At 48.5% G+C, this 12,337-nt stretch overlaps 1 protein-coding gene across 1 annotated transcript in view; it reads right to left on the bottom strand.

Annotated features, from left to right (window-relative positions):
• Positions 1-8,690: 8,690 nt before the first annotated feature.
• ARID3A (AT-rich interaction domain 3A) overlaps positions 8,691-12,337 on the bottom strand; it is a 66,020-nt gene continuing 62,373 nt past the window's right edge. Inside the window, exons 8-9 of the mRNA XM_060275315.2 lie at positions 11,571-11,660; positions 8,691-9,370 (exon numbers count right to left, since the gene is read on the bottom strand). Of these exons, the coding sequence (XP_060131298.2) occupies positions 9,204-9,370; positions 11,571-11,660 (257 nt within the window). The 3' untranslated portion in view covers positions 8,691-9,203. The remainder of the gene's footprint in view (positions 9,371-11,570; positions 11,661-12,337) is intronic.

Below are 12,337 nucleotides of genomic sequence, written 5' to 3'. Positions count from 1 at the left end.
GGTAAACAGCGTTTCCATGTTTAGTCCTGCTGGCCACAACCCAGGAAGCTGTCTGCGGTCAAACGCCGGCTCCCTCGGCCCAAAAGCGAGATGAGCGCCACAACCCCAGTCGCCTTTGACTGGACTGCAGGGGTCAGCAACCTTTTTCAGCTGTGGGCCAGTCCACTGTCCCTCAGACCTTGTGGGGGGCCAGACTATATTTTTCAGGGGGGATGAACGAATTCCTATGCCCCACAAATAACCCAGAGATGCATTTTAAATAAAAGGACACATTCTACCCATGTAAAAACGTGCCGATTCACGGTCTGTCTGCAGGCTGGAGTTAGAAGGCGATTGGGCCGCATCCGGCTCCCGGGCCTTAGGTTGCCTACCCCTGGTCCAGGGGTCCTTTACCTTTGCTGTGTGAAAGGTTGGGGAATGATAGAGGCACCCCCTTCTTGGAGCATGGCGTGCCTCCTCCAGAATGCGGCAGCTAGACTGGGGACTGGGGGCGGCCGCCGAGACCACATAACACCGGTCTTGAAAGATCTACATTGGCTCCCAGTACGTTTCCGAGCACAATTCAAAGTGTTGGTGCGGACCTTTAAAGCCCTAAATGGCCTTGGTCCAGTATACCTGAAGGAGCGTCTCCACCTCCATCATTCTGCCCGGACACTGAGGTCCAGCTCCGAGGGCCTTCTGGCGGTTCCCTCGTTGCGAGATGCCAAGTTGCAGGGAACTAGGCAGAGGGCCTTCTCGGTGGTGGCACCCACCCTGTGGAACGCCCTCCCAACAGATGTCAAAGAGGAAAACAACTACCAGACTTTTAGAAGACATCTGAAGGCAGCCCTGTTCAGGGAGGCTTTTAATGTTTAATAGATTATTGTGTTTTAATTTTCTGTTGGAAGCCGCCCAGAGTGGCTGGGGAAACCGCCAGATGGGCGGGGTATAAATAATAAATTATTATTATTATTATTATTATGGAGATCAGGGCTGGGGGAAGCATCCTGGGAGCTGTAGTTTGCTCAGGGTGCTGGGAAGACCCCCTGTTCCTCTCCCAGAGCAAATTAACAACCAATCCCTCTGCCCGGAGAACTGGGCTCTTCCAATGACTCTCAGCACCCTGAGCAAACTACAGTTCCCAGGATGCCTTGGGGCTGTTCAAAGTGATATGATACTGCTTTAAATGCATACACAGTGGGACCTCGTACTTACGAGCTACTCGACATCCGACGTTTTCGAGTTACGAGCGGAAAAAGTGGCTGTGTGCTTACGATTTTTCCGACATCCGAACGGAAAACCTCTTCACGGCTAGATGCGGTTTCCTTGACTTGCGAGTTTTTAGATGCTGTTTCCTCGACTTACGAGTTTTTCCGTTTCCAATGCATTCCTATGGGAAACCGCTTTTCCTATGGGAAACTCGACTTACGAAGTTTTCGACCTACGAGTGTGCATTCGGAATGGATTAAATTCGTAAGTCGAGGTCCCGCTGTACAGGGGTATCTTGGTTCTCAAATGCCTTGGTACTCAAACAACTTGGAACCCAAACACTGCAAACCCGGAAGTAAGTGTTCTGGTTTGCAAACGGAGCCGAATGTGCTCCGTTTTGAGTGTTACGCTAAAGTCTGTCTGGTTTTGCTATTTATTTTGCATTTTTGCGGCTCTTTTTCATTTTGTTTTTGTGACTATGTGGTACCCAGCCCAACTGCTGATTGATTGATTGTGTGACTGCAGTACATTGTTTATTGCTTTCATTTTATCATGGATCAACGGTCTCGTTAGAGAGTAAAATTCCTGTTAAATTGCTGTTTCAGGGGTTGTTTAAGTCTGGAATGGATTAATCCGTTTTGCATGACTTTCTATGGGAAAGCGCGCCTTGGTTTTGGAACGCTTTGGTTTTGGAACGGACTTCTGGAACGGATTAAGTTTGAGAACCAAGGTACCACTGTAAATGGGATTCCGGAACTTCATAGCCTTCCAAAAAAACCCAAACACACGAAACACACACAGATGAAAAGACCACCTTTGGATGAATCTCTTTTTCTCCTCTTTTTTCTTTTTTTAATATTTCTCCAACTTTACAAGGTTACAATCGTTTTAAATATTTCTGAAGTTTAAATACAATCTGTAATAATAATGTTATAAAATGTAAACTTTTTCAGTGTTTTTTTATTATTTTATTTCTCTCTTAAGTCACAAAGGTTAATAATACCTGAATGTTTTGCGAAAACGTGATATTCTTTCTTTTTTCTTAAGGAAAAAAAATCAACAACAACACACGAAACAAACAAACGAAAAAACAAAACGAAAAATAAAAAGCACGAAACGCAGGGGCTGCCTTACCCCACCAAAAAACCCCGTTGTGACGAAAGGCAGCCCGCTGCTGTTTTCAGAGGTAGAATGTGGTTTATTTTTCGATTTTTATTTTCTTTCCTGAGTCAAAAATCTACCTACGCTGTACAGATTGCATATCCTTGCTGCTCGTTCAAATTTGATTATTTCCTTTGAAGAAGAAGAAAAAACAACAGCCCCAGAGGGGCGAGAAAAAACACACCCTGAAACTACATCTTATTTAAAACTTGATATGCAGAGAGAGAGAGAAAGAAAGAAAGAAAGAAGGGGGCTGAGTTTGCACCCCCCCAAAAAAAGCAGGACCCCCCCCCAAAAACACAGTGTTTGTACAAATGTAACACAAATCCTTTTACTGCGAACTAAAGTCTTCCTGTTTTCGCTTTTCGCAACAATAAGGGCCAAGCGAATTAGACGTAAAATGTGACTGCGAGTTGGGGCCGCTCGGAAAATCCATGGAAAAGGTGTAATTAACAAAATCCCCAAATCCTGCAGAATAACACCTGCTATTTTTTTAAAAAAAATTTTTTTGAGGGGGAGCGCAAACCCAACCTCCGCAACAGGAATCTCGCTCCCAAGAATCTTGCCTCGAACGGAGTCTCTTTGTCAAAAATTGCGCAGAAATCGAGAACCTCGGAAAACGTTCCTCTTGATAGCAGGGTGCGCTCGAGCGGCGAAACGTTCCCTGACCCAGTCTTCCCCAAAAAGAAAAACGAAACATTCCCTGACCCGGTCTTCCCAAAAAAGAAAAAGGAAAAAAAGGGGGTTCCCAAGCGTCACCCCGTTCTTGGGAACATGGAAAGCCCTCGGTCGGCATTCGAACCCGGCACACCCCCAGCCCTTGCTTGAGCCACCATCACCGCAAACAAATCTTATTTTATTTTGGTTTGTTTACTGTACACCCAACCCCAACCCCCGGATCCCACCCCCCCCACCCTCACAGCCCCTCTAGAATACAATCAAGATGCGGACAGCAGGTTCCACATTGCACCTGAGTCGCCATCGAACCCTTAAAAAGCAAAGTTTCTGGCCTGAGAATAAAGGAATTACGCCACGTTCCGAGAGAGAGAGAGAGAGAGACTTTAAAAATTAAACAAAAAACAACCCACAAACGCACACACTTATATATATTTATATAAATTTGGATATAGAATTTCTTTCTCTCCCACCCGCACTAAAAACTCCTCTCTCTTTCTCTCTCTTTTTAAAAAAATGCCGGGGGGGGATTTCACACAAACACACACACAACACTCCTCCTTTTTCCAACAAGGAAAGAGGGTTGCACGTCAAGATAGGAAAGGTCTCTTCTTTAGGGCACGGCAGCCGGAGGATCTGGGTTCAAGTCCCAACTCTGGCCATTTCACAGACGCGGAGCTGTCGACACAAGGGCAGAGCGAGTGGGAAAGGCAGTCGTTTGGGCAGGGTACAAATAACAAAATTATTATTATTATTATTATCATCATCATCATCAGACTGGTCTTGTGCACGATGCCCAAAGCCTGGCATTTAAAACTCAGGTGATTGTATCGGCTTACAGGCCAAGCCCTTGACTTCCAAACCTAGACCGCAAAAACACCTAACCGTAAAGTTCTGCGTTTCCACCTCGAACCAGAGACCCCCTACTCTTTTTGGGGGGGGGGACAAGTGGCGGTTCACACAACCGACTTCACATCGTAGTTAAAAAGCTTTGAATGCAACATCCCTTCAAAGCACCTCCCTTAAAAATAAAGGAAATCTAGAAACTGTAGTTTATCCCCTGACAGTGCTATAGTTCCAAACACCCTCAAACTATAATTCCCAGGATTTGCCGGGAAGGGGGGGGGTTAGGTTTAAAGGGGTGGTGCATATACTGCCTTAATAACAGAGGTATTTCCTATACTTTCCAAGTTTGAACACACACAGCTGTGGTTTAACCAGGGTCTATCCATCGGGTTCGTAAACCGAAATTTGATCCACCTCTGTCTCCATGCCGAAAAGGGCTTTCGGAGAAAGGGGGGGGGTTTCAAGGCTAGGATTCGACAAGGGGATTCCCCTGTCCCTCCGCCGCCGTGCGCTGTTTCCTCGGCACGACGGCAGCTCAAGGACCCCAAAGGAAAGAAGGCAGGCCTGCCCAATGGGTAGATTTATTATTATTATTATTAAAAAAATATTTTCATGGGTGGGGAAGGCAGGAAAGTCGGCGTGGGGAAGACGGCCCCACGTGGAGTGGGCAGAGCCACAAGAGAAATTGGTTTGAGATGGGTAAACGCATCTGAATACGGAGTTTAAAAAACAAAACAAACAGTTTCCACCCCCCCTCTAGATCCATACCTGCCCCACGGCCGACGGGCCCCCTGGGCCCCCGCGAGGCCGTTTCACCCGCATCGTCGCCAAAACATTCAAAGCGACACTTTGTGAGCCGCATACCCGTACGTTTAGATTAGTAAGCTTTCCAAAAAAAAGGAAAAAGGAGGGGGGAAAAACCTGTTTGCGATACAAGAGGATTGGTGTCAGCGGTGGGATTTTGCAGGCGATATATATATATATATATATTTCTGGGCTGGTTAGCTTGGGGGCTGGATTCTGAGAACCGTCTCAAGGAAAGTGTTTGAAAGGGAAGGGAAGGGAAGGAACGCGGCCCCCCAACCTTGCTTTGGTGACGGGGGGTTGCTGCCTTGTCCCTTGCCCATTGATATTAGCCGCCAATTTGGGCCCATTCGCTTCAATGGGTCTACTAAGAGGAGGAAGTAAGCAGGATCCAACACGCCAAGACCCCCAAAGTCCAGGGCTCATTTGCAAAGTCCTTAAATGCGCTATAGGGAGACGCGAGTGACAATGGGGAACCCCCCTCTCTTTCCTAGAGAAATAGTGAGAATGGGGGCTGGTGCGGAGGGGGGGAATGTTAACTGCTACCATGCTGGAAGTGGGGACCCAATGTATTCGGGGTGCAGGAAATAGCCGGAACCACACTGTCAACTCCAAAGGGTTTTGGGGTGCGCTGAAAAAAATGCCTAAAGCAGTTCCGCAAAGGAGTATAAAATCTGATTTACAGACACCTGCATCTCTGTTTGCTGAGCAGTCATTTTGAAAAAGAGGAGTGGGGAAGCAAAGAGCTATTCCCCGACGGGATCTGAGAGAGCTTTATTATTATTTAAAAATAATAACAATAAAAGGGCCCAGATGCCGAATTTAAAGGCTAACAAGGCCCTCGGGCCGGAACTCCCATTGCAGGAATTGGCAAGAGGAAACCGGGCAAATTTTTTATTTAAAAAAAAGCAGAATCGATAATTAAATGAAAGAAACGCTCGCAGCGCTACAATTCCCAGCACCTTGGACAAACTACAGTTCCCGCAAGGTTGAGGAGGGGGAGGTCATGTGCTTTTAATTTATGAAACGTACGCAGCCTTAAGGGGAAAAAAACACCTTAAGGAAATATTCTCAGGGGGGCTCTCCAAAACTTTAGCCACGTCCCAAAAGCGGGAACGATGTGGGCATAAAATGTTTTTTGTTTTGTTTTGTTTTTTGGGTGGCAGCAGCCTTGGGGGTTCAGGGAGAAGAGATATCCCTTTGTCCATTCCTCGGCCAGCGCCTAAATATAGGGCTGGGGAGACTTCCTTGACCGCAAGCCTCAAAACAGGCTCCGGAAGACTTGAGCCATGTTCACGCCCTACATTTAAAGCCCTTCGGTGCCCCTGGAAACCGTCGTGGTTTTCCCCAAAGCATTCTGAGAGCTGTAGTTTTGTTACTGGCGCCGGGAGCTGTCAGGAGACTCCGCAAATTCCCCTCCTGGAACTGTAATGTCTAAGAACGGCAGATCAACCACCCCTTCTTTCCCCAGGGAGCTCCGGGAACTGTAGCTCTGCGAGGGGGAACGGGGCGCTCGCCTCACAACTCTCAGAACCCGCTGCAAAACTACATTTCCCAGAAACAACGACTGTTTCAAGGGGTATCGTAGCGCCAGGGGACCAGGGCGCTCCATGTCTATAGGGTTTGCCGCCAATCTAGAGCCCTCCGGATATGTTGCGCTACAACTCCCAGAGTGGATGGCACACCAAGACCGGAGGGCGCTAGGTCAGCACCCAATGGAAGATTTTTTTTGTGGGGGTTTGGGGGAGTAGGAGCAAATAGATGCACCCACCGGTCGGAAACCCTGTAAAAATTCTTAGAAGTCTTGGTTCTTCAACCTTATTATTAACCCCAGGAGAGAGAGACGGAGGGAGTGAGAGAGAGAGAGCTGTCGCTACTTGATCCCAGAAAGCGACAAATTCTAAAAATCATTTTTAAAAAATAAAGAGAGAGAGAGAGAGAAGCCTTTCGTCCATTCCAGAAAGCAACCGCCCGTTTAACTGTGCCGGCCGAAACAAATACCGTTCCGGAAAGGGGAATGGATCAGAAAGGGGTCTCCTTTAGGGGCACAAGATTCTGTTTTGCTGAGGGGTCCTGCTGGTCTTCTCCCAGCCCCCCACCCCACCCGACCCCCAGTTAAGAAATTAAAACCAGCGCATGAGAGGATGGGGGGGTGGGAAGTGATGGAGAGATGTTTTGAGAGAGCCCATGTTAGGGTTTTTCTTTAGTGCTTTGCTTTGCTTCGTTAAAGGAAGGCCGTGTTTCTAGAAATATTTCTGGGGAGGGGGGGTCGGCGAAGAGAAGACACTGTCTTTGGGGAGGGGGGATGTTCTGATTCAAGAAGCCTCCCCCAGGGTAACTGGAAAGGAGGAGAAAGGGGTTCGATGAGGTAGATATGCCAATCTACAAGCAAACCACAACAAATCGTCGGTGTTAAGACAAGGGGGTTCTCTGGCTGCTAGCGGCGAGCCGCAAATATTCGCACCACCTCTTTGTTGCATCTGTAACAGCGGAATTTTCCCCGCCTGGTTCTGCAGGAAGCGAGTCCCACAACCGCTCAGATTCTTGCTAAAATCAAGGGCGCGCCCCCTTACTCGGTCCCTATGTCCAAACAAAACCACAATTGAGTTTGGAGGGAGCAGGGGAGGGAAAACACAACCCCAAATTTTATCCTCTCTGCCAGTTGCACCCCCAAAACACCGCCAAAACCCCCAGCTCGCCACGCTCCTCCCTCTGGCGCTCCTCGGCAACGCACCGTTGCAGTAAATCTGAAAGGACTGCAACCCGCTCCGCCCCCGGCGCCCTCTGCAAACTACGGTTCTCGGGGTTCTTTGCAGGGAAGCCACACACTTTGAATGCACACAGAGGGTGCAATGTCTGAAAGCTAAGTTGGCAAAAGCCAATTCCCGAAAATGGCGACGTCTGAGGTCCCCGGTTTTCTGCCTGTTCGGGAAACGTCAAGCCGCAAAGACTTTGCAGAGGTTAATGCTGTGGTTTTTAAATTATTTGGGGTGGCAGGCGAGGAAAAACAGCCCAAGCAGGGCTATGTTGATTTTTCTCTCTTTTTTTGCCATGGGAAAGGAGAAATGTTTGAGGGTCAGGGGAGCAAAGCGCTAAGAAGCAGGCAGGCTGCCCCCTCCGATCCTCCAACCTCCGTGCACACAAAGCACCCGAAACAAAGAGGGGCAGGGTGGGGTGGGGTGGGGCACCTCTGTACAAAAATATCATCCTATGAAATCCCAAAGCAATTACTTGCGCGTGCCCCCCTGACCCACCCCATTATGTAGAAAAAAACCCACCTGAGCTCGTTTGTCAAGAGACAATTCTCCCCGAGACCCTCCCCGCAAAAAAAAAAAAACCCTGCCAGTGTTACACGAGAAGATTTGGGGAGGGGGGGAAGGAAAAGTGCAGCCTTCTCGTCATCAGAAAACACACCTGAAGCAACAACACGCATTAAGAGGATAACCGCCGCCCGCCCCCCAAAAATAAAAATGCAAATTTACAGAATTTGCTCTATAGATCTGCTTTCGCTTTTTTGGTTTGTCTGTTGGGAATAGTATTCCAAACACAGAAGAAGCTTCTATTTACACACACACACACACCCCTGAATTTTCCTTATATATTTCGAGAGCAGTTTTTTTGTTTTCTAAAAAAAGGAAACAAAACAAAACACAATAGCTAAAAGCTGCCCCACCGGCCTTTCCCTCCCTCCCTGCCCCCTTTTGTAAATGCTGTTTGGGGTGGGTGGGTTTTTTTTTTAAAGGATTTCGTTCAAATGCACACCTGAGACCACCTGATGAGAGGTGTCTCCCCGCCACCGCCCAATAAAAAAATAAAAAATAAAATAACACACAGTGCAAAAGTGTGAGTTCGCATGAGGTAAGGAGTTCTGTGTCTACAATGCATTACGTCAAAAAAAACAAAGAGAGCTAAAACCACACAGTGTTTTTTTCCATCTGGCTCAGAAATCATCGACACTCAACGCCCCCACCCCACCCTCCAAAATCCAGACTGAAAGCTTTGTTTGTTTGTTTTTTGGTTCTTCTATTGATATCTTTAATGCTGGGCATGGGGGAGATATTTGGTGGAAGAGGGAAGAGAGAGGAGGGAGAGATTAGGACCTAATGGCTCCCCCACCCTTCCCGCCCCCCAAAAGGTTTGGTTATTTTGGTGTCAAGCTGAAATTGTTTGGGATACCTCCCTCCGTTCCCGGTTGGGGCGGTACTCAAATATCTCCCTGCAGTGATGGCAAAGAGATTCCTTTATTTGGAGGGTTGGGGTTGGGGACAGAAGAATGGCCCCCTTCCTGAGCCCCCTTGCCCCAAACATCCGGAAATAAACAAGGCGCGTGTGTTAAGATTGAGCGGGTCCATCTCTCCCCTCTCTCCAAAAAAATATCCCCCCAGGAGATCCCCGTTCGGACGGGCGGAAAAGGGTGACGGCACCGTTCCAAACCGGAACCTTTTCTCGTTGACCGTGCGTCGCTGTGACGGGGGGCTTTCTCGCTTTGGCAGGACGAAGAGGAGAAGCCGGGGGTGGGGTGGGTTTCCTTAAGGCGACGAGGAATTGGTTGAGGTAGATGTCGGCGCGGCGGGGAAAGCAGTCTGCGGGGCGCTGGCGGCCGACCCGCCCTGCGAGCTGCTGCCGCTGCGACTGCTGTTGGAGTTTCCTTTGGTGAGGGAGGACGAGGGCCCTGGAGTTTGGGCAAACAGCACGCCTGGAGGAGGACAGAAGAATATAATAATAATTTAATATTTGTATCCCGCCCATCTGGCTGAGTCTCCCCAGCCACTCTGGGCAGCTCCCAATAGAGTATTAAAACAATACAGCATTAAATATTAAAAACTTCTCTAAACAGGGCTGCCTTCAGATGTCTTTTAAAAATAGGATAGCTGCTTATTTCCTTGACATCTGATGGAAGGGCGTTCCACAGGGTGGGTGCCACTACCGAGAAGGCCCTCTCTGTCTGGTTCCCTGTAACATCACTTCTCGCAATGAAGGAACCGCCAGAAGGCCCTCGGCGCTGGATCTCAGTGTCCGGGCTGAACGAAGCGGTTGGAGACGCTCCTTCAGGTATACGGGACCGAGGCCGTTTAGGGCTTTAAAGGTCAATACCAACACTTTGAATTGTGCTCGGAAACGTACTGGGAGCCACTGTAGGTTTCTCGGGACCAGTGTTATGTGGTCTTGGTGGGCACTCCCAGTCCCCAGTCTAGCTGCCGCATTCTGGAATAATTGCAGTTTCCGGACCACCTTCAAAGGTAGCCCCGCGTAGAGCGCATTGCAGTAATCCAAGCGGGACATAACCGGACCATGCACCACTCTGGCGAGACAGGTCTGTGGGCAGGTAGGATCTCAGCCTGCGTACCAGAAGACACTTGGTGGGCCACTGCAACCCTGGGCCCATTCCTTCTCCCCCCCCCAAACACCCGACTGGTCCCTTAATCCCGGCCGCCTTGCAGCGACCCTGCAAAAGCCGGAGCCGCCACCTTTTGGCGAGCCGATCGCTTTGAGAGGAGATAGGATGGCCACCTTCAAAAGGGCTCTGCCACATGGAAAACGGAGCTAGCTTGTTTTCTCCAGCTCCGAACGGTAGGACTGGAACCCGTGGCTTTGAGATACAAGAAGGGAAATTCCAACTGAATACCAGGGGGAACTTTCTCACAGCAGGAGCTGTTCGACCGTGGGATGGAAGGTGTCGGACTCTCCTTCCTTGGAGGTCTTCAAGCAGAGGCTGGGTGGCCATCTGTCGTGGATGCTTCGTCCGAGCTTCCTGCCTTGGAACCGGGTTGGACTAGATGACCCTCGGGTACCTTTAGACTCTTAAGATTCTATGATCTCCAGGCAGGACTTCCTACTGAACTGCTGGAGGAACTTGCTGCCAGCCAGTGTACCCAACATCAAGAGAGGTGGACCAATGGTCTCACTCTGTATATCCCATGTAGCAGACCGCCCTCCCCTTGCAATTTTATGATGCAGTGAGAAATATGGGTTCTGCAATGGGGTTTCCACCCACTGCAACAGGTGCTAAAGCAGGGGAGGGGGAAAACTCATTTGCAAACACAATTTCAACCCTTAGATGGCACATATAAGCCTTTGTGGTGGGAGTTGCTCAGAGGCGGCTGAATTTTGGAGCAAGGCGTTTGCAGAGATCTCCTTGGCAACTATAAACAAACTAACACACCATTTCCCCCCTTGGGCCCTCTTGAACCTGTTTATGGAAACAGAGCGGGATTTGAAAAGTTAATAGCTTATTTTTTTAATTTCTTAACAGCGGCCCGGGGCCGCACTGCCAAATCCTGGAAGACCTTTAATCTTAATAATTTGGATTCAGAGAGTTGGCAAATTGCCCTCCCGGAAAAGGGCAGAGCTCGAGTTACCATATGAAAAGGGCATTTTATTTCTTATACAAACATTGAGGCATGGGGCCCTCGGCGTCAATAGGACATGCAAATTCTGGCGCGTTTAAGACTACATTCAGCCTTTATTCTCAATAGTGATGCAACTCACAGGTGCAGAAGGCTTCCATTTTTTATACTGATACCTTTATTATTTGCAAAGGGAACATTTGCGTGACTTCCTAACTTTACTATCCCTTCCCAGTGGGGCTGCATTTTTGTACTTCCGTCCTTCGAGACTGCGAATAATCATAATAATACGCTTTACGGTTTAAATATTTGATTCTTTGCCTTCTTTCTTTTTGGGATGTTTGCACCTGTTTTGGGTATTTTCTTTTTTGTAAAACTTTTTTTTAAAAAATGCAAAAACCCGTCCTCACCTGCCCTGCCCCCTTTCATCTTACAGGTGTAGGCAAGGTAATCTTGCAACCTTCGGAGCTTGCGACCTTAGCAAACCTAAGACTGGTTTCGTGAGGCTGGCCGAAACCTCCTTTTCGAGGTTTCTTCAACCGGGCTTACCTGTATAAACGATGCCGTTGAGCTCAACCGACATGTTGATGCTGTTCGTTCCATTGGTGGCCAAATTCATGGCGGAGTCTTGGCGGTTTTCTGGAAGGCCAAAAAGGAGGAGGTAAGACAGAGGCAGGCGGCTGTTTGCCTTCTGGGGGGGCGGGGTCAAGGGCAAAAGTGGGCGGAGCAAGACATGCAAATTTCCACACCTGTACAGGTGCCTAATGTCCACACACAGATCATTCCCTCTAACCTAACAAGAGACTAAAAGTTAATAAGATTCGCAGCAGCTTGCAGGCTTGTCTAAACAAGAGTGGTTTTAGCAGAGGCCAATAATAATAATAATAATAATAATATTTATACCCCGCCCATCTGGCTGGGTTTCCCCAGCCACTCTGGGCGGCTTCCAACAGAAAAATAAAATGCAATAATGGATTGAACATTAAAAGCCTCCCTAAACAGGGCTGCCTTCAGATGTCTTCTAAAAGTCTGGTAGTTGTTTTTCTCTTTGACATTTGATGGGAGGGCGTTCCACAGGGCGGGCGCCACTACCGAGAAGGCCTAGTTCCCTGCAATAGAGTGGTACCTTGGTTTAAGAACAGCCCTGTTTACGAACTATTCGGTTTGCGAACTCCGCAAAACCAAAAGTAGTATCCTGGTTTGCGAACTTTACCTCGGTCTAAGAACGGAAGCCGAACGGTGGAAGGGCACCGGCGGCGGGAGGAAAAGTGCGCCTCGGTTTAAGAACAGTTTTGGTTTAAGAATGGACTTCCGGA

Source organism: Zootoca vivipara, chromosome 6, assembly GCF_965207765.1.
Source record: "Zootoca vivipara chromosome 6, rZooViv2.hap1.1, whole genome shotgun sequence".
NCBI classification, from domain to species: domain Eukaryota; kingdom Metazoa; phylum Chordata; class Lepidosauria; order Squamata; family Lacertidae; genus Zootoca; species Zootoca vivipara.
Note: the sequence above shows the minus strand (reverse complement) of the source record. Positions and strands in the feature narration are given on the sequence as shown.